Here is an 18,476-nt window from a genome sequence, read left to right on the forward strand (position 1 = left end):
TCTAACCAGGTAAACCCACATAGGCTTGCCATCGATATCACCGTCTGGCAAGCTTGTCCAGCTTTGACCACCCTCACCCGTTAGGGCTTTGGCTCGCAGGGTTAACAGGAGCTGAGTGGGAGGATTTCCTGCCCACAGTTGAAATTTCACGCGTAAGATTTTCACTGTGAAGCACCAACCAGCCCCGAGTGCAGGTGCAGTGCAGTACTTGACTGCAAATGCGTCACAAGAAAGTTTATTCAATTATTATCCTATTATTGTTTCTTTGTTATGCCGTCTCTGTCGTGTCTGTTTTTTTTTTTGAATTGTCGCCTACCTGCCAAGCTGCTGTGTTGTATTTTTTTGGAGAAAGAATTAAGACATTTTATATATATATATATATGTTGTTAAATATATATATGTATAAAGCAGCACTGACGCTACTGAGAATGGTCTTGTGGGTTGAGGTTCTGGGCTGGAGACATGTTTTAAGAAGGGTGTTCTTCACTGATTTCCTCTTCCTCAACACTTGCCCCTCCTCCCACCCTCACTCTCTCCCTCTCTCTCTCCTCGCCGCTCCCCCAACCTCCCCCGACCCCCCCTCCCACCATTCACTGCACTCTCACCCTCAAAAGGCTGTGGGTGCTGGATCCATTGACTGAGGTGAATAGATTTTTGTTTGGAACTCCATCCCACGGTCTGTCTGCCTTGCCCTCTCCTTTGCCCCCTTCAAGACCCTTCCTTTTCAACCGTGCCTTTGATCACCCGCGTACCCCTAACCCTCCCAGCTCCTGAGGCCAACCACCAGCTCGGGTGCAGATCCCTGAATGTCCAGCGTCTTGGGACATCCTTCTGACATGAAAGGCGCTGTACAATTTTGTTGTTGTGGTTGTTGTTAGATAAGGGTAAGGGATATGGGGCACAGCCGAGTATTTGGAGTTGAGATCAGCCATGACCTAATCAGAATGGCGGAAACAGGCTCGAGGGGCTGAATGGCCTCCTCCTGTTCCTGTGTGCGCCCTCCCCACTCCCCCAAAATCCTTCCTGGCTTCCTCGCAGCTGGCAAACGAGGCTCTCTTCGGCGTGTGCTGGGAACACGACCCAGCGAAAGCAATTTCCTCCATCTGACACGGTTAGAGGCAAACACTTGTCATTGTCAAAGAAAACATTTCCTAACACATCTATTATACCGGCCGCCTGCCTAGCGAGCAGTGTGTCTTCATTTTCGCATAAAAACGCCAACAGTCTTTTGCGGACGGATTCCCCCCCCGCCCCCTCCCCCATCTTCTCTTCCCAAGCCCAACCCAACCCCCACCCCAGCAGCCCCCCCCCCCTCCCCACCACCCCATCGGCCCCCCCACTCTTCAGAATCCGTCACACCGTTTTGCTGCAAAGTTAATATCTAAGAGCGGACCCTTCCCGAAACGCGCTGTGTGCAGAACGTGAACGGGTCTAACTTGCCTTAATCTCTGTTGACCGGGAACGGTAACTGGCCTGTCATTTTTAATCAGCGCTATATTAATGATTAAAATTGGTTCAAGCTCTCTCTCCCCCTCGCTCCCTCTTTCTCTCGAGATAATTTTCCAATGCCTCACCACCACAGCCTCTGTGTTTAAACAATGCTTATTACAAGTGCCAATCAACTGTCCTGCCATATTTATTTTTCATTTCACTCTTACCACCGGGTCCCCAGTTGCTAACAGTTGTCAGTACACAAGGCTATTTTTAGCCGCTCTTACAGCTGAAGCAAACAGGCAGAAATAAGACACAGATTTGGATACCGTTACTTGCTCTGATACCCTGACATGAACTCCCCACCCACCCCCCCCACACCCCCCCTCTCTCTCCCTCCACCCTCCCTTCTCACTCCTTCATTCACACAGAGGAGACGTCACAAATCTGCCTTAATATTAGCCTCCGATAATGTCTCTCACCAACCTGGGCCAAAAAGGGAATTAGATATATTACTTGAAAAGGAACCATTTGCAAAAAAAAAAAAAAGGCTATGAGGAAAGAATGAGCGGAGTGGGACTAATTGGGTAGTTCTTTCAAAGAGCCGAATAGCCTCATCCTGCGCTTCCTGCGGATTCTATGATTCAATGAGATCCCGTGAAGCGCTCTGAGGCATTGTGCAAACAGTGAGCACCTCGCTTGCGGCAAGTAATAATAACAGTAATAATCCTTGCATTTGATACAGCGCCTCATCACGTCTTCAAGACGTCTCAAAGCCCTTCACAGGATACACTGTAAATTGAATTGACTGTATATTTTGTGGGCGAGAGCTGATTGCACACAGCAGCGTCCCACAAACCGTTGCGGATTGAGTGACCAAATTATTGTTATTATTATGGATTTATTATGGATACCGCTAGGTGTACAGAGGCGTGCGTGCGGAGTAAGGAAACTTACCTAAGGTTTTGGCCCTGCCCGGGAACCGAACCCGGGTCCTCTCGCTTGCGAGGCGAGAGCTCTAACCACTACACCTCAGGACTCCACAAAGAGCGAGAGGAATCGAGCTGCAATGCTTGAATGGAAGATGAGGCAAATCTACTTTGCTCGACTGTGGACATACTGCTCCAATTAGCAGGAGGAGGAATCAAAGGCAGGATAGACTAGATACTTGCCTCGACTCAAACCATCGGGACCTCGGAGAATTCTGCATTCCTCTATCTGCCCGAACGCTGAGAACATCACCCTGATGTCATTTTCGTTGCATTTTTTCGAGACCATCCCAATGAATAATTTTCGGTCTTCCACAGCTAGGAGAACAGGGAGGGTGAGGTGGGGGTGTGGGTGGGGAATGGGGGAACAAAATGTTATTATTGCAACAGCTTCCATGAAGATTGGGCCAAAATAATAATAATAATAATAATAATCCTTGCGTTTGATACAGCGCCTCATCAGGTCTTCGAGACGTCTCCAAGCGCTTCACAGGATAGACTGTGAAGTGAATTGACTGCGTATTTGTGTGGTCGAAACGCGGCAGCCGATTGCGCACAGCAGCGTCCCCACAAGCGGCCGTGGATTGAGTGACCAAATTATCATCTATTTTTGGAAAGATTATTACCCCCGGAAATCCAATCCGCCAATTGATTAACAATTGGGTTCCCACTTGCTGCTGGGTACACAGAGTAAGGAAACTTGCCGAAGGTTTCACCCCGCCCGGGTCCTCTCACTAGCGAGTCGAGCGCTCTAACCACGAGGCTACAGGAATAAATAAACCAGCAACCCACCCCTGCAGTTATAAGTATAATTTAAAAATAATGACACGGTCTTAATAATAATTCCTAGAACAGAGCAAGATTAAACAGAATCACTTCAGTAAATGAGCACTTAAATTCCATTGTAAACTTTACGCACAAATTTGAACATTTTGACATCAAAAAAAATTGCAATCAATTGTAATGCTTTTCTGAAAGCACGTCAAGCATAAAATAAAAGGGATGAAGCGAGACATTGTACCAGACAGCCTAACGTTCTTAATAACCCTTGCATTTGACACAGCGTCTTATCACGTCTTCGAGACGTCTCAAAGCGCTTCACAGCATGGACTGTAAAGTGAATCGACTGTACATTTTGCGGGCGAAACGCGGCAGCCAACCGCGCACGGCAGCGTCCCCCGCAAACAGTCGTGGACTGAAGTGACCAAATTAATATTACTATTTTGTTTATTTTTGGGGCGGCGGGATCGTTAACCCCGGAAAATTAGCAATTAAGAGCACTAAAGCAGACAGTTTTCTATCCGTTTCTCTCTCTCTCTCTCTCTCTCTCTCTCTCTAACGCCCTCCTATTAAGTAAGACGGCAGCTGAGACTTTGTATGAACAGCAAATTTCGTTCTGCAAAATGTAATGTGCGTCTCCTCCGACATCAGAGATGGTATAATACCAGGCTGCTCTCCCGACAAAAGGCAATTAAAAGGGATATCAAATACCCAGAGTCCAGCCAGTCCTGCCTGCATCCGTATCACAGAAGGGGTTTGACTAATTAGCGGAGGTATGTTTACAAGTGCACAGTGACATTTCACCCTCTCCACTGCGCCGGTTTGCCAAGGCTTAAACGCTCGATAAAATGTGTCAGAGCTATGTGTACATCGGGCCCTCAAGCTCGATGCAATAAAACTCAGCCTTTTTTTTAACTGTAAAATCACCCGATTTAAGAGCTTAAGGGCAGCTCCGACGTTTCGAACGACCGGGACTCAGGTCCAGAAAGTTCCGGTGTCGAACCCCATTTAATTAATAATCTGGTCGCTTAACCCAAGGCTGTTCGTGGGGCAACGCTGCTGTGCGCAATCGGCTGCCCGCATTTGGCCGACAAATTGCACGATCGATTCGCTTTACAGTCCAATCCGTGAAGCGCTTTGAGACGTCTCGAGGGCGAGATAAATTGCAAGGATTATTATTATTATTATTACCTACTAACAACTTACTGCTAGGTAAACAGAGGCTTGTAGAGCGAGGAAACTTACCGAAGATTTTGCCCTGCCCGGGAATCGAACGCGGGTCCTTTCCCCTGAGGAGTGAGCACGCTAACCCCTTCGCTACAGGGCTCCACACACGCTACAGGTTCCCGGTTGACCGCTTCCACCCCCCCCACACTTTTCAGTCTAATTGGCCGGTATGTGACTCCAGCAATCAATCGTCGCTAGTCTCTGCCTCTATAAGTGTCTGATTTAATTAAACAGTTTCCTGTTTGTTAATGCCAGCATATGGCATTTTACTAAAGGCTGCACTCATTTTCACCGGCAATTTTTTTACGACTCAATCGACAATTACAATTCCCCCCCCCCCCCCCCCCCCCCCCTCAAAATGGGATTTTTGCTACTCGCTCCGATATTTTGTCTCAGCGTTAAACGTCGGAGACATTTAAAGAGGAATTGTGTTTGGTGGGGGCGCGGGAAGAATTGTCCATGTTGGGTCTGCGAATGTGCTCACTCACAACTCAGCCTCGAAGCAACTCAGAGGTTTGGATGTGCTGCAGTGACCCAGGTTTACAGGACGCCCCCTCGACGTGAAAGGCGCTTTTTACAAACGTAATGTAGGGTTGTCTCGTTAACGGGCAGCTCGTCACTCCAGCAGCCAAGGTGCGGGTTAAAGCGTCTACAGCATTATACGCTCTGTGTAAAGCTCATTTGATATGGGGCATCATCACGTCTTCCAGACGTCTCAAAGCGCTTCCTTCACAGGATGTAGTGTAAAGTGGAGCGACTGAGTATTTTGTGGATGAAACCCGGTTGTTGGTCGATTGGGGAAACGCTTTTCCGGGGGTAATAATAATAATCCCTCCAAAAAAATACACTGGGTCACTCAATCCACGGCTGTTTGTGGGACACCGCTGCGTGCAATTGGTGGCCGGGTTTCACCAACAAAGTACGTTCACTTTGCAGTATATTGTGTGAAGCGCTTTGGAGACGTCTCGAAGATGTGATAAGGCGCTGTATCAAGTACAAGGATTATTATCGTTAGAAAGGCCAGTTGGACCTAAGGGCGTAATTGGAATGGCTTTGATCAGCTGGCTGCGTCCCACAACACAAGCCCTAGTGTACTTTCAGGAGCGGTGCGTGCGTGTGTGTGTGTGTGTGTGTGTGTGTTTGTGCGCGTCTGTGTGTGTGTTTGTGTGCGTGTAATCCAATCCCGCGATCTGCAAGCCTGCGGTAGCTCGGAAAGAGGCCGGTCACATTTCTCTTGGCTTACCATTAGATTTTTCGCTATCAGCAGGTTTCATCTGAATGGGATGATGCATCTGGAATGGAAAAGAGAAAAGTTCCTGTTACCCTCCGAAATCCCAGTGAGCCAGCGAACGGACACGTTCAGTTTACAACTGGCGTAATCCCCTTTCATTTTCCCTCTCATCACCCTCCCGCCAACACCCTCCACCCCAATCCCTGTCCTCTCTTACACGCGGGTGGGGAGGTCTGTGTGAAAAAAAAACGACTCCAGGCTTCAAAGTCGGAAGCTCTCTGGAACGCCACGACCGTCCAGCGGTCAATCGGAATATTTAAAAGGAACGTGAGGGTATTAGTGGAACGTGGGGAAAGGGATTAAAATATCTGACGTGTTTTTAAACCCGGGTGTGACAGGAAGAAAGGCTTTCCCACAAGGTGTCGGTCTGGCTCTCAGTCGGTAGCATTCTTGAAATTTTTAGTGTCCGACTTCTACTCTGGGGCCAACCCCCCCCCACCCCCACCCCACCATTAAATCCGGTCCACCCACTCCCTCCGTAACCCCGTAAATGTTACGTTACGTTACGTTTCCGGAAGGGTGACCCCCAAATATTGCTTATGGGGCCCACGGACATTTCTCAAATAGGGCACCCGGCCCTCAGCGGCCAAAAGGCCCCGAAAAGCAATCCTGTTCAGCGAGCGAGAGCAAAGGGAGCACCATTCTCGCTCAAGACTTTTCTTCCCGTTTTAGTACTTCCAGGAAAGCAGGAATGTCCTTAATACTGGCCAGATAAGGCTACGGCCGTCCATCTGCCCCAGCAATCTGACTCCGTGGGTGACTAATAGTTTCTGCTGCCTTTACAAACACTGCACGTCAAACTCGCTCGGAGAGAAAGAAATCTGGGAGAGAGAGTCTTTGATCCCTAACCTCCATAAATTCTGACTCGAAAAGCGCCCCAGTTATCAATATGTCAGCGCAAATTGCCGACAAATTGACACATGTGACAACTAAATGAAGCCAATGACAGGCAGAACTGACTACAACAGTCAAACACCCACCCACACAGGAAAGACGACTGCTGACAACAGCAGCAGCAAAATTACATTTGTGCAGCGCCTTTCACGTCGGGAGGACATCCCAAAGCGCTCACAGGACAGGCGGACTCTCTCCTGTACATGGCGACCGGTGACACAGTGTTCCAACCTCTGAACTGGTTAAACTGTCCCGTAGCGAGTGGTGGGGGTGTTATTGACTGAGTCGTCGCTGATATACAGTAGTATTTGTTTGCACAATGTGCTGGAGGCCTGGTCCTCATCAATCAACAGCGTGACTCGCTGCGTTGCAAAGAAAGCGCCATTCACCAAAGCGAGCTCAGCCTCTCCGAGCGACCTCGAGACCATGCACAGTTGATGAATCCCAGATCAAAATAAATGAGGTCACCGTTCCATTAATCCACACTCTGTGCATTTAATTACCCCCTAAAAAGTGCACAAGCTGGAGTGATTCACCCCCGTGATCCATGGCCTGACTCGGAGGCCGAGCTGCTTATTGAAGGAGCCCATCTTAATAGCTGGCCCTCCCCACTTTGCTCAGCGAGACTGCGATAAGAGCTATCTGGTTGTATAATAGTCATCGTTTTACACGCATGATACCCACACACACACACACCACACATACCCATAAGCACATATGCCCCCCCACCCCCGCCCCTGCACCCATACACCCACAGTCACACGCACGCACGCGCACACAAATACATCCGTACACACTCACAGTCACATACTTATCCGTGCAAAAGCTCATAGACCCATACTCACACATACACCCACACACACACAACCACACATGCAAAAAGACACACACACACACACACACTTGCCCACCAAAACACACACTAAAATGCACATCTCTTTCCCCTAACACACACACACACATACATACAACAGACCACACAATAGCTCTAAATGCAGTGAGTTTTCCCCCTCTCCTGATCCAAATTCCTCTTCCCTCCACAGTCTCCAACCCCCCCCCCCACTGCTCTTTGGGGCAATGCGGTTGCCACAGATTAGCTGCGTCATCCAGCCAGACGTTAAGAACAGTCACTACACTTCAAAGCAACTCGTTGGAAGATGTTCTGAGATCACTGTGCGCGCGCTCTCTTTGACACGTCGCATTCCTTTACTTATTGAACTCTTGCAGATTGTTAAAAACAGATGGGGGTTACTCGCGAGCAGAGTGCCGACAAGGGATTGCGAGCAGATGTAATGGCGTAAAGGCCTGTTGTTCTGGCGTGGGGCCAGTTTGTCACGAGCTCGTGCAGAGAGAACCCCATGTTAGCGCTGTGTCCACAGCCTTGTCACGTGATTTCAGGAACCAATCTCGCAGACAAGAGGCCACGGAATCATCATCAACAACACGGACAACGTGCGTTCACATGGCAATAATAGCGATGACAATCTCTGGATTTGTTATAACGCCTTATCAGCTGCTGGGGCGTCTCAAAGCGCTCCGCTGAATATGCTGCAAAGTACTGTGTATTTTGTGGGCGAAACTAGGCAGGAGAGGGCGACCGGCGATGGTGGAATGGAGGGCACGGGTGGGCAGGGGGTGGGGGGGGTCAGGTAGGAGGCCGGAGCCAGTCGAACGGAGGCAGCGGACAGCGAGTGTGTTGGGAGTAAGCAGGTCGGAGAAGCAGTGAGGTGCCGGGGCGGGAAGGGATTTGAAGACGAGCGAGAGAGGATTGTGCACCCGGCGAAAGCCTCTCGACACACACATACACACGCGCACAAAAAGTCACGATGGCCCATTTAATGAAACTGCCGCCCATAAAACATTTAGCAAACTCACGGAACGAGTTTCTAATGGGATCGTGCGCTGAATGGCTAATGCGAAAGGCAGAAGAATCTCATTTTCTACTTTTATTGACAGGGGAATGATTAGAAATTAGGCTCTTGGATGTACTGTCAACCCGCTCATTTATTACACCGCCGTGGAAGTATCCAATTATGAGGAGAGAACTTCTCGTTTGGAAGGAAGCCTTCGCAATTACACTATTTCTTCTTCTTCTTCTTCTTCTTCTTCCCTTTAATCCACAAGTTCTTTGTGCCACAGTTATTACTGCCGGGCCGTCCTAGCTGAACGGGCAACAGGAAAGCTTCTCAAACAGCACGAGCAATGGCAAGCTGTGCGGTTTTTGCTGGTTAGGCACCAGCAGTCCCCCACCCCCAACGCACCCGCTCTGAGCTCCCCCAACCCCAAGCCTTGGCTCTTGCCAACCTGCGCCTAACGCTTTCCGGAATTAGGTAAACAGGATGCGTTCCTCCAGGAAGAAAGAGAGAGAGAGAGAGAGAGAGAGAGAGAGAGAGAGAGAGCGCATTCCATCCCGACAATCTATCTCTGGGATTATCCATGTGTAGGTGGGATCCATGAGATTTTCAGCTTGGTTTGGAGACTCTTGAGCAACGGTGATGGGTTTCCGCACGTGTCAGACACACGACTGACCAAATCCTTTTTTTTTTAAGCTCCCGCTTAAAAGCAAATATTACGAAATAAAACGATCCATACACTTCGCACTGCGCCTTTCAACATCGGAAGGACGCCTTGCGGGATGCGCTTTAAGGTGCAGCGACGTGTGTGTTTTGTCGTCAAACGGACTAACCAGTTTGCCACGAACAGCCACTGAGTGAGCGACCAATTTTATCAGGGGGATTGTTGGCCAGGATACCGGGAGAGAAAAACTCCCTTCTCTTTCTGAATAGTGCCGCGCGATTTGTTTAACGTCCACCTGAACAGGCACGGACAGGACCTTGGTTAAACGTCTCATCCAAAGGTCAATGCAGCACTCCACCCCCCCTCTTCCCCCCCAGCACTGCACTGGAGTGTCAGCTTAGACTATATGAGTTCAACGTCCTGGCGTGGGGGGGCTTGAACCAACGGTCTTCTAACTCAAGAGGCGAGAGGACTACCGATTGAGCCAGGCTGAGACAAGGTGAGAAAGTAAATTAGAAGAAATTTGTACGTGTGTGAGTGTGTTGGGGGGTGGGAGTGGGGTGGATTGGGGGAGTAAGGGGGTCAGGAAGGGGGGGGGGGGTTGGAAGAGGCAAATTCCAACCCAAGGCCGAACTTAAGAATATTAAATTGGACTTGCGTGCTAAGACCGGGTGGAATTCGGAAGCCTCGGACTTGCTGATATAATGTTAATTTCCTTTCCCTTCTCTCCTTTCCCGAAAAAGGGAAACCATATAGTTTCCAAAGAGCTTCCTTCTTTACTGCAACTCTTCATCTGGCTCCCATTATCTTACCCCAAAGTTATGTAGCGTCCGCATCCCTCCACATCTTCTTGAATCAAACTTGTCAAGCAGAAAATATGCGTTGGCCAGCCACTGGCTCAGTGAGCGGGTTACTCAGGGAAATAGAACTGTCTTCTCCTGTTTTCCCCGCAACTGTGTTCCAAGCAATCACTTACATGGAAAGCGATCACTTCACGTCCTCCTAACTACCCCCAAGCTCGCTCGCTCGCTCGCTCGCTCGATTTCTTTCAGGTGGTTTGGCTCAAGGCTGGTCGGGTCTCTCGCAGGTCTACGCCTCGCAAGGTCGTGGGCTCAACGATAAATAAGTAAACAATGAATAATAATAATTCGGTCGCTCAATCCACGACTGTTTTGTGGGGACGCTGCTGTGCGCAATTGGCTGCTGCGTTTCGCCCACAGAATGCTCAGCCGATTCACTTTGCAGTATATCCTGCGATGCGCTTTGAGTCGTCTCGAAGACCCGATGAGGCACCATAACAAATGCATTATCATTATTATTACTATTACTATTCAAGCCTCACTGTCAGGGACTTTGAACCCACATCGTCTAGGTTGACACTTCAATGCAGGACTGGGGTGGGGGGGAGGGAGGGAGGGAGGGGCGCGCGGGTGGGAGGGGGGGGGGAGTGAGCCCTGTTTGTTCGGAGGTGCAAACCTGCTCTTTATAGCAATAGTGCGTTTGGGAGTTCGCCTCAAAACGTTCCACAGGATAATAATAATAATAATCCTTGCGTTTGATACAGCACGTTATCACGTCTTCGTGACGTCTCAAAGCGCTTCACGGGATAGGCTGTAACGCGAATTGCCTGTAAACGTCGTGGGCGCAACCCACAAAACGTGCAGTAAAGCGTAGCAACGGTGTGCTTTTAGTATGCCCCCCCACCACCCCCGGCAGAAAAATAATAAGCCAATGAAGCAAATGACCCCATTGCTCCTGGGGGTGGGGGTCACACAGTGAGAGAGAAACTCCCTCGTCTGGAAGTGTTTGAGAGGCTGACATATGATACAGCGAGTCAGGTAATTTGACTGCCGAGGAGGCAACCTCTACCTACATACCTACCTACTTACTTACCTACCCAGCGGCTCAGACGTGGGGCTACAGATGGAGCCACTGAATGCTTTCTGACAAGGCAGTTAGTGCAATTTGACGGAAATGATCACTTAATCTGCGAGACGGCTGTAAATTCACAGGTAGAATTGCATCTCGCTTAACCTAATTTAGCTGGGACGCTTATGCCAGAACCCGTTGGATTTTGCCGGGGCCTCTTGTGCATTTTGCACAGATGCCTGAGCTGGGCTGAGACGAGATGAGCTGGGCTGGTGCAGACAAAACAGCAGCAGCAAACAAAAACCCGTCACCTATAATCTGTGCTCAACTCAACACTCCCCGCCCCATCCGATCGAGTTCAATTTACGTAGCACCCCCTCGCGCAGAGTTGGCGACGCAGAGCGCTTGAGTGTTCCAGAGTTTCGGGGCGCAGTGGCTGAAAGGACACAAGGGACAAGCAGAAGGCCAGAGCCAGTCTACCGCCTCTCCCCCCCCCCCCGCCCGCCCAAGTCCTACTTACTGACAAGCCAGGCTGGCTACTCTATCATGAGCAGTGTCTAAATCGAGGCTGACATTATTTAGTGGATTCAGCGAATCAATTAGACTCATTAAGAATTAACGACTCTTTGACAGCAGGCCAAGTCGAAGGTTCGAGCTGCTCACATTTTTTTGGGGGGGAATCAAGATCTTCGGGAATTTTCTTTCGGGCAAAAGAAAAGGAACATCAAAAGGGACGTCGATTTTGACCGTCGATTAGGATGGGGTCCACCCTCAAGAGGCTGTTTAAAGTTATAAATCTTCGGGCTTCTTGTGACCCGCTCTCGTGTCGGAGTAGATAAATGCACAAGAGCCGGGCAGCTCCAGAAATCTTCAGTCAACTGACAAGCTCGCGAGCAATCCATAAGAAAGATTTATAGAGGCACTAAATTATTCCGACACTGTAGTGTGAGCTTGTCCCTGCTTGTCAGACCGGGATACTTCCCCCCCCCCCCCCCCGCCCGCTAAGTACAGCGTTCGGCTGATGTCTTAGAAGCATAGAAACTGGAGGAGGCCATTCAGCCCCTCGAGCCTGTTCTGCCACTCTATTGCTCTGTACCTCGAATCCAATTACCCGGCCTTTGGCCCATACCCCTTGATCCCTGACCTAACACACATCTATCCACCTCAGTCGTGAGAACTGTGAGTGGATCCAGCCATAACCCACAACCTTTTGGGAGCGGGAGAGAGTTCCAGATTCCCACTCACTTTTGCGTGATAAAGTGCTTCCTGATTTCACCCCTAAATGGCGCCCGGCTCTAATTTTAAGACGAGGCCCTGTCCTTGTTCTGGATTCCCCCCACCCACCAGAGGAAATGGTTTCTCTGTGGCTACCCTGTCGAATCCCTTTACTATGTTGAACACCTCAATCAGATCACCCCGTCAACCTTTTAAACTCCTACAAGTCCCTCATCCTTTCTGTCCCCTTCCATCGTGTCAAGCTCCGCCACTGTTAAGTGTCCAAGATATTGTTGTGGTTGTTCATTTGATACCGCCCTCGGGGTGGGGGGGGGGATAGGGGAGACGAATTCCACCTGATCCTTGATCCAACTGCACTACTCCTTCTACTCAGCAAACACTACCCTGATTGAGTCCTGTAGCTCAGTGGTAGAGTTGCTCGCTCGATTCCCGGGGCAGGGGGCGAAACTTTGGGCACGTTTCCTTACTCCACCCACACGCCTCTGTTTACCCAGCAGTGTAAGTGGGAACCCGGTTGTTAGTCGATTGGCGGATCGCTTTTCCTTGGGTAATTAAACCCTTCAAAAAAAAAAAAAATCATTTGGACGCTTCAATCCACGAGCGTTTGTGGGGATCGCTGCTGTGCGCAGTTGGTCGCCGCGTTTTGCTCCCAAAATATACAGTCGATTCATTTTACAGTAGATTCTGTGAAGCGCTTTGAGACATCGCGAAGACTTGATAAGGCGCTGTATCGAATGCAAGGATTATTATTACTATTATTCATATCTTGCCACCCGCCCCCCTACAAAATCTACTTTCAGACATCTTTGGGACCACGTTCTTGCTTTCTCCCCCTCCCTGCCCCACAAACTCTCCCTTTACCCCCAACCTCCCCCCCCCCCCCCCCCCCGTTTGGACACTCACCTGGTGTGAAAGGCACTGTATTAAATCACTATAAATTGTTGCGGTTGCTTTTACAATAAGATTCTCATTTAAGCGGCGCCTTTTACGTCTCTTTAATGTCTCACGCCTTGACCCTCGGTTACAACTCCCCCCACCGCACCCCTCACTCCTGCCCCCCCCCCCACCCCACCCCACCCCACGCACGCACATTTTGTCGTCTCCTTTCGTTGCCTTGTTAAAGAGATGCATCACAAAAGAGCGTTTGTCTTCTTGAAGTCTGATTGAGGTCAATATAAACAAGGAGGGGAGAGCGCGGGTGGGGTGGGGTGGGAGGGGGGGGGGGGGGGGAAGCGAAACTAATTTTAATTAAGGCTATTAACTCAACTCATATCTGAGTTCAAAGCAACCTCTGCGTCGGCCGAGTTGCCTGGCAGTAATGAAGCTTCGCGAAGCCGTTCGGAGAATCGCCGGGTGAGAAATGAAAGGCAGCGCCGTCAGGAAAAGTGTTCAATTAATATTTAATATTTAAATAGGCTTTGAAAACCACTCCTCTGCTCTGCGCCGTGGAAGGTTTTTTTGGGGGTTTTGAAGGGAAAGACTGCAATCGCGGTTGTCACTGGCAACCCAACGGATTCTGCCAATACGTTGCCTTTCATGACAACGGCACAGCGTTTGCCGAGCAAAAAAAAAAACAATTGCGTTCACCCTTCCTGTTGATATAATAACAATAGTGATCCTGCCGTTCGACATAGCGCCTTATCACGCCGTCGACATGTCTCAAAGCGCTTCACAGAATATCCCGTAGTGTGTTTGTGTCCCACAAACAGTCGTGGATTGAGTGACCGCACTTTTTTTGGTGTGGGATTATTATTACCCCCACCCCGGAAAGCGATCCGCCGATCGACTAACAACCGGGTTCCTACTTACTCTCCCGCTTCGGCAAACAGGCGAACGGAATAAGGAAACTTGACCAAGATTTTCGCCCCGGCCCGGGAATCGAACCCGGGTCCTCTCGTTACGCTACGGGGCTCCAAGATCTCACGCAGGAGGACCGATGCCCACTTTAAACAGGGTGCCAACCGAGAAGCAAAGGAGAAATCGCGTCGCAGCAAGTGATAAACAGGCTCCCACGGGCAATTAATGTCAGTTTTAGCAACAGATTTGTCACCAGTCGCTAGCGTAGAAGCTGGTCAGACACCATCAATCTCTCACGGACGGATGATTAATGCAATTGCCTTGTAAGTAACATAGTGGGAAGTCCTGGCTGTTTGATGAGAACCGGCCACTATTCCAAGCTCCTTGAATCCTAAACTAACATACACCTGGTTCACACTGTGAGATGAAGACCCTGGCACATTATTTAGTTGGAGTCATGTTGTGTTAAATTCAACTGCAAACACTGAGCAGCGTCTCCTGTTTAGAGCTCATTTTCCTCCCGAGCGAGACAAACAAAACGGGGAGAGTGAGACAGATAATAATAAGTGATAATACTTGCATTTGATACAGCGCCTTATCACGCCTTCGAGGTGTCTCAAAGCGCTTCACAGTATATACTGTAAAGTGAATTGACTGTATATTTTGTGGGTAAAACGCAGCAGCCAATTGCGCACAGCAGCGTCCCCACAAACAGTCGTGGATTGAAGTGACCAATTTATTATCATTTTTTTTTTGGAAGGGATTATTACCCCCGGAAAAGTGATCCGTCAATCGACTAACAACCGGGTTCCTACTTACTACTAAGTAAACAGAGGCGTGTGGAGTAAGGAAACTGGCCCAACATCTTGCCCTGCCTCCCTGAGAAGCGAGGGTTCTAACCACTGAGCTACAGGACTCCCCAATACTGGAGAAAGTCAACTCAAGAGGCAGTTTTTTCACCCAAAGGGTAGTGGAAATCTGGAACTCTCTCCCTCCCCCAAACGGCTGTGGATACCGGACCCATTCACGTCTTCAAGACTGAGGTGGATAGGTATTTGTTAGGTCAGGGTATCAAGGAATATGGGGCAAAGGCGGGGAATTGGAGTTCAGGTACGGATCAGCCATGATCTTATAGATGGCAGAACAGGCTTCAGAGGCTGAATGGCCTCCTCCTGTTTCTGTGTTTCGATGAAAGAAACAGAGGGACAGAGACCGGAAAGAGAAAGAAAGATTTAAACGCCTGGGGTGCAGGGGAAGAGAAAGAGAGACTGGGGAAGCGAGAAAGAGAGAAAGAGAGAGAGAGATAAGCAGAAAATAACAAAGATTTTACGTTTAGATAGCGGCTTTCACGTCAGGATGACGTCCCAAAGCGCTGGACGGGGGGGGGGGTTTGGAGCTGAGCAGGGGGTTGGGATCAGGAGGGGTGGAGAGCGTAGAGGGTAGCGGTAAGTGGGTGACCGAAGGCACAGTCGAAGAGGAGGGTCTTGGAGACAGAGGCAAGGGAGGCGGCGAGGCGGAGAGACTGCGGGATGGAGGTCCAGAGGTTGGGGGCAGAAGGCCCGTCCGCCAATGTTGGGGCGAGCGAGGCGGGGGACGTGAGGCAAGCCTGCTGAGCGGAAGTTACGGACAGGTTGGTGGGAGGGGAGTGGTGGGGGGGTAAGAAATCTGGGGGCGGAATTTATTTAAAGGTCGAACTGGCTTAGACACTGTTCGGTTGACGTTAAAGAAACAAAAACAAAAGCCTGACGGGTACTTGACACCAAAAGGGCCGCATTCCCCTATTACACAGAAAGTCAGTCTCTCGTCGCTATCCATGGTCCTGGATCAATCCCAACACCTATTAGGATTCCTGAGTTGTTACTGTATCATGGTTGCCTTTCACTGCTAAAAAAAACCCACCCCACTGGGAACATATCGGCTAAGGTGTGTGTCAGCTTGGCTCAGTCGCTATCGCGCCCCTCGCCTCACCCCCCGCACCGAAGAAATCCTCATTCAAAATATATTTATATATGTATTGGTCAATCACTTCATCGCTGCTTGTGGGAACGCCGCTGTGCGCAATTGGCTGCCGCGTTCGCCCACAAGTAGACAGTCAATTCACTTTACAGTGTGATCTGTGAAGCGCTTTGGGACGTCCTCCCGACGTGAAAAGCGCTATATCAAATGCAAGGATTATTATTATATATATATCTATATTGGTCAATCACTTCATCGCTGCTTGTGGGAACGCCGCTGTGCGGAATTGGCTGCCGCGTTTCGCCCACCAGATACGGTCCATTCACTTTACAGTACGTTCTGCGAAGCGCTCCGAGTCGTCTCGAAGGCACGAATAGGCGCTGTTGTCAAACGCAAGGATTATTACTATCATTATTGATATGCGGCGCCTTATCACGTCGTCGAGATACCTGACTCTCCAGATCCTGTAACTGGGTCTGCCCCTCCATTCATTTCCAACCAGGTTGTGATCTTCCAAGGTTTGCCTTCGCGGCTCTCTGGGTTTCTCTTAGATTAGGGCCTGAGTTTGATAAATTTTCCCTCTGATTCTATTTCCACCGACCGAAGGGCTTCCCGAGGGCACCTTACTCCCTGCCCACTTTGTTCTCGCTCCGCAAACAATGAACTCCTGCAGCTCAGTGGTTAGCTCTCTCGCCTCGCGAGCGGGAGGACCCGGGTTTGATACCCGGGTCAGGCGAAACCTTCGGCAAGTTTCCTTACTGCTTCTGTTTCCGTCGCAGTGAGTAGGAACACGGTGGGTTGTCAGTCGATTGGCGGATTGCTCTCCCGCGGTAATAATGCCCCCCCCTCCCCACCAGCCAAAAAAAAATTGGTCACTCAATCCACGACTGTTTGTGGAGCATTGCTGTGCGGAATTGGCTGCCACGTTTCGCCCACAAAAATTGGCTGCATTCTGTGACACGCTTTGGGACGTCTCAACGACCGTGACAAGGCTCTATATCAAATGCAAGGATAAGTATGATTATTCTAAACGCTGCCAAAGCTCTTAGTCACGTCTTTGCTACACCTTGTGGGAGGGGAGAGGAGGCAGAGAAAAACCAGCGACTGGCTTCCGTTCTCTTCTGAGCACAGGCTGGTCTGAGCTTTGGCAGCGAACCTGCGGACCAAATGCTTTGTGCTGCGCAAATGGGATAAGAAGTTTACAAGCACCGAGAGCAACCCTCGTCTGCCGTGCTTCGAGAGGACAGAGCACAGATGTACTCGCTGGGCGAGTGCGTGCGTGTAAAACGTGTGCCAAACACAGAACCGTAGAATGTAACTCGCACCACAAACACCCCATTCAGACCATTAATTGGTAGTAATCCGATGCCAAGCTAATGGGTTGAATCCCGAGATGCCCACTTTAACAGCACTGGAGTCATCATCATCATAATAATAATCCTTGCATTTGATACAGCGTCTTATCACGTCGTCGAGACGTCTCAAAGCGCTTCACGGGAAGATACCGTAAAGTGAATTGACCCGTGCATTTTGTGGGCGAAACGCACAGCAGCGTCCCAATCGTGGAATCATCAATTTTATTTGGGGGATTGCTCACCTACAAAAACACACAGTCACTGTAGTTGATGATATAGCCTGTGAAGTGAAGTGCTTTCAGACGTCCTCCCGACGTGAAAAGCGCTGTATCTCTATCCCGCAATCCCTACGCCTCATCCCCTTCTCTTGCCTCTTTCAAGTCCCGTCTGAAAGACCTTCTTCTTCGACCTTCGGCCTTTGACCACCCTCCCAACTCCATCCCACCTGTCCTCCTCCTCTCCTGACCCCAACTCGGGTCCAAAACTCCTCGACTGTCCAGTGGCCTGGGACGTGGAGGGCGCTATACAAGTGTAATTTGCTGCTGTTGTATCAAATGCGAGGATTATTTGATCGTCGACTCGGTTTTACGTCCACCTCTCAGCACAGAGTGGATGGACTCCGAACTCGGCTGGACTTCTGGGCGAGGTGAACAGCTGGTCCCAGAGACAACTGGTGTCACAAGTGCAAGGATTATTATATTATTATTATCTTCATGATCCCGATGCCTTTACCCTTCTAGGGGTAACAAACCCCTCACCCCCCCCACCACCCCCCTCTCCTTAATATCACCAGAGGTTATATTTGATGGAAGTTTGGCATAACTCATACTTTGCATAAGTCATATTAAATGTACGGTCCCAACTGATACCGCGAGGTTCACTGTAGGGTCTCGGAAATTCCTGACGTGAACGGCCCAGGTACATGGAAGGCGGAAGGAAGCTTGTAAATTCTGATGAGCTGATCCCAATGCCAGAGGCAGGTTTGGGATTAATTCACACCCCCAATCGCGAGATCTCGCGCTGGTGTTCAAAACCCCTCACGCCCTGGCACCTCCCGACCTCTCCGACCCCCCCACCCTCACCCAACGCCTCCCCTCGACCGGCTCCGGCCTCCTGCACGCCCCCCATGTGCCC

General features: G+C 49.9%; 1 protein-coding gene across 1 annotated transcript in view; it reads right to left on the bottom strand.

Moving 5' to 3' along the window:
* celf2 (CUGBP Elav-like family member 2) overlaps positions 1–18,476 on the bottom strand; it is a gene marked incomplete at its 5' end in the record, with an annotated part of 87,062 nt that overhangs the window by 24,534 nt on the left and 44,052 nt on the right. Inside the window, 2 exon segments of the mRNA NM_001292334.1 lie at positions 2,604–2,738; positions 5,671–5,719. Coding sequence (NP_001279263.1) covers positions 2,604–2,738; positions 5,671–5,719 — 184 coding nt within the window.

This window comes from Callorhinchus milii, unplaced genomic scaffold (genome assembly GCF_018977255.1).
Source record: "Callorhinchus milii isolate IMCB2004 unplaced genomic scaffold, IMCB_Cmil_1.0 Scaffold5, whole genome shotgun sequence".
Classification (NCBI taxonomy): Eukaryota; Metazoa; Chordata; class Chondrichthyes; order Chimaeriformes; family Callorhinchidae; genus Callorhinchus; species Callorhinchus milii.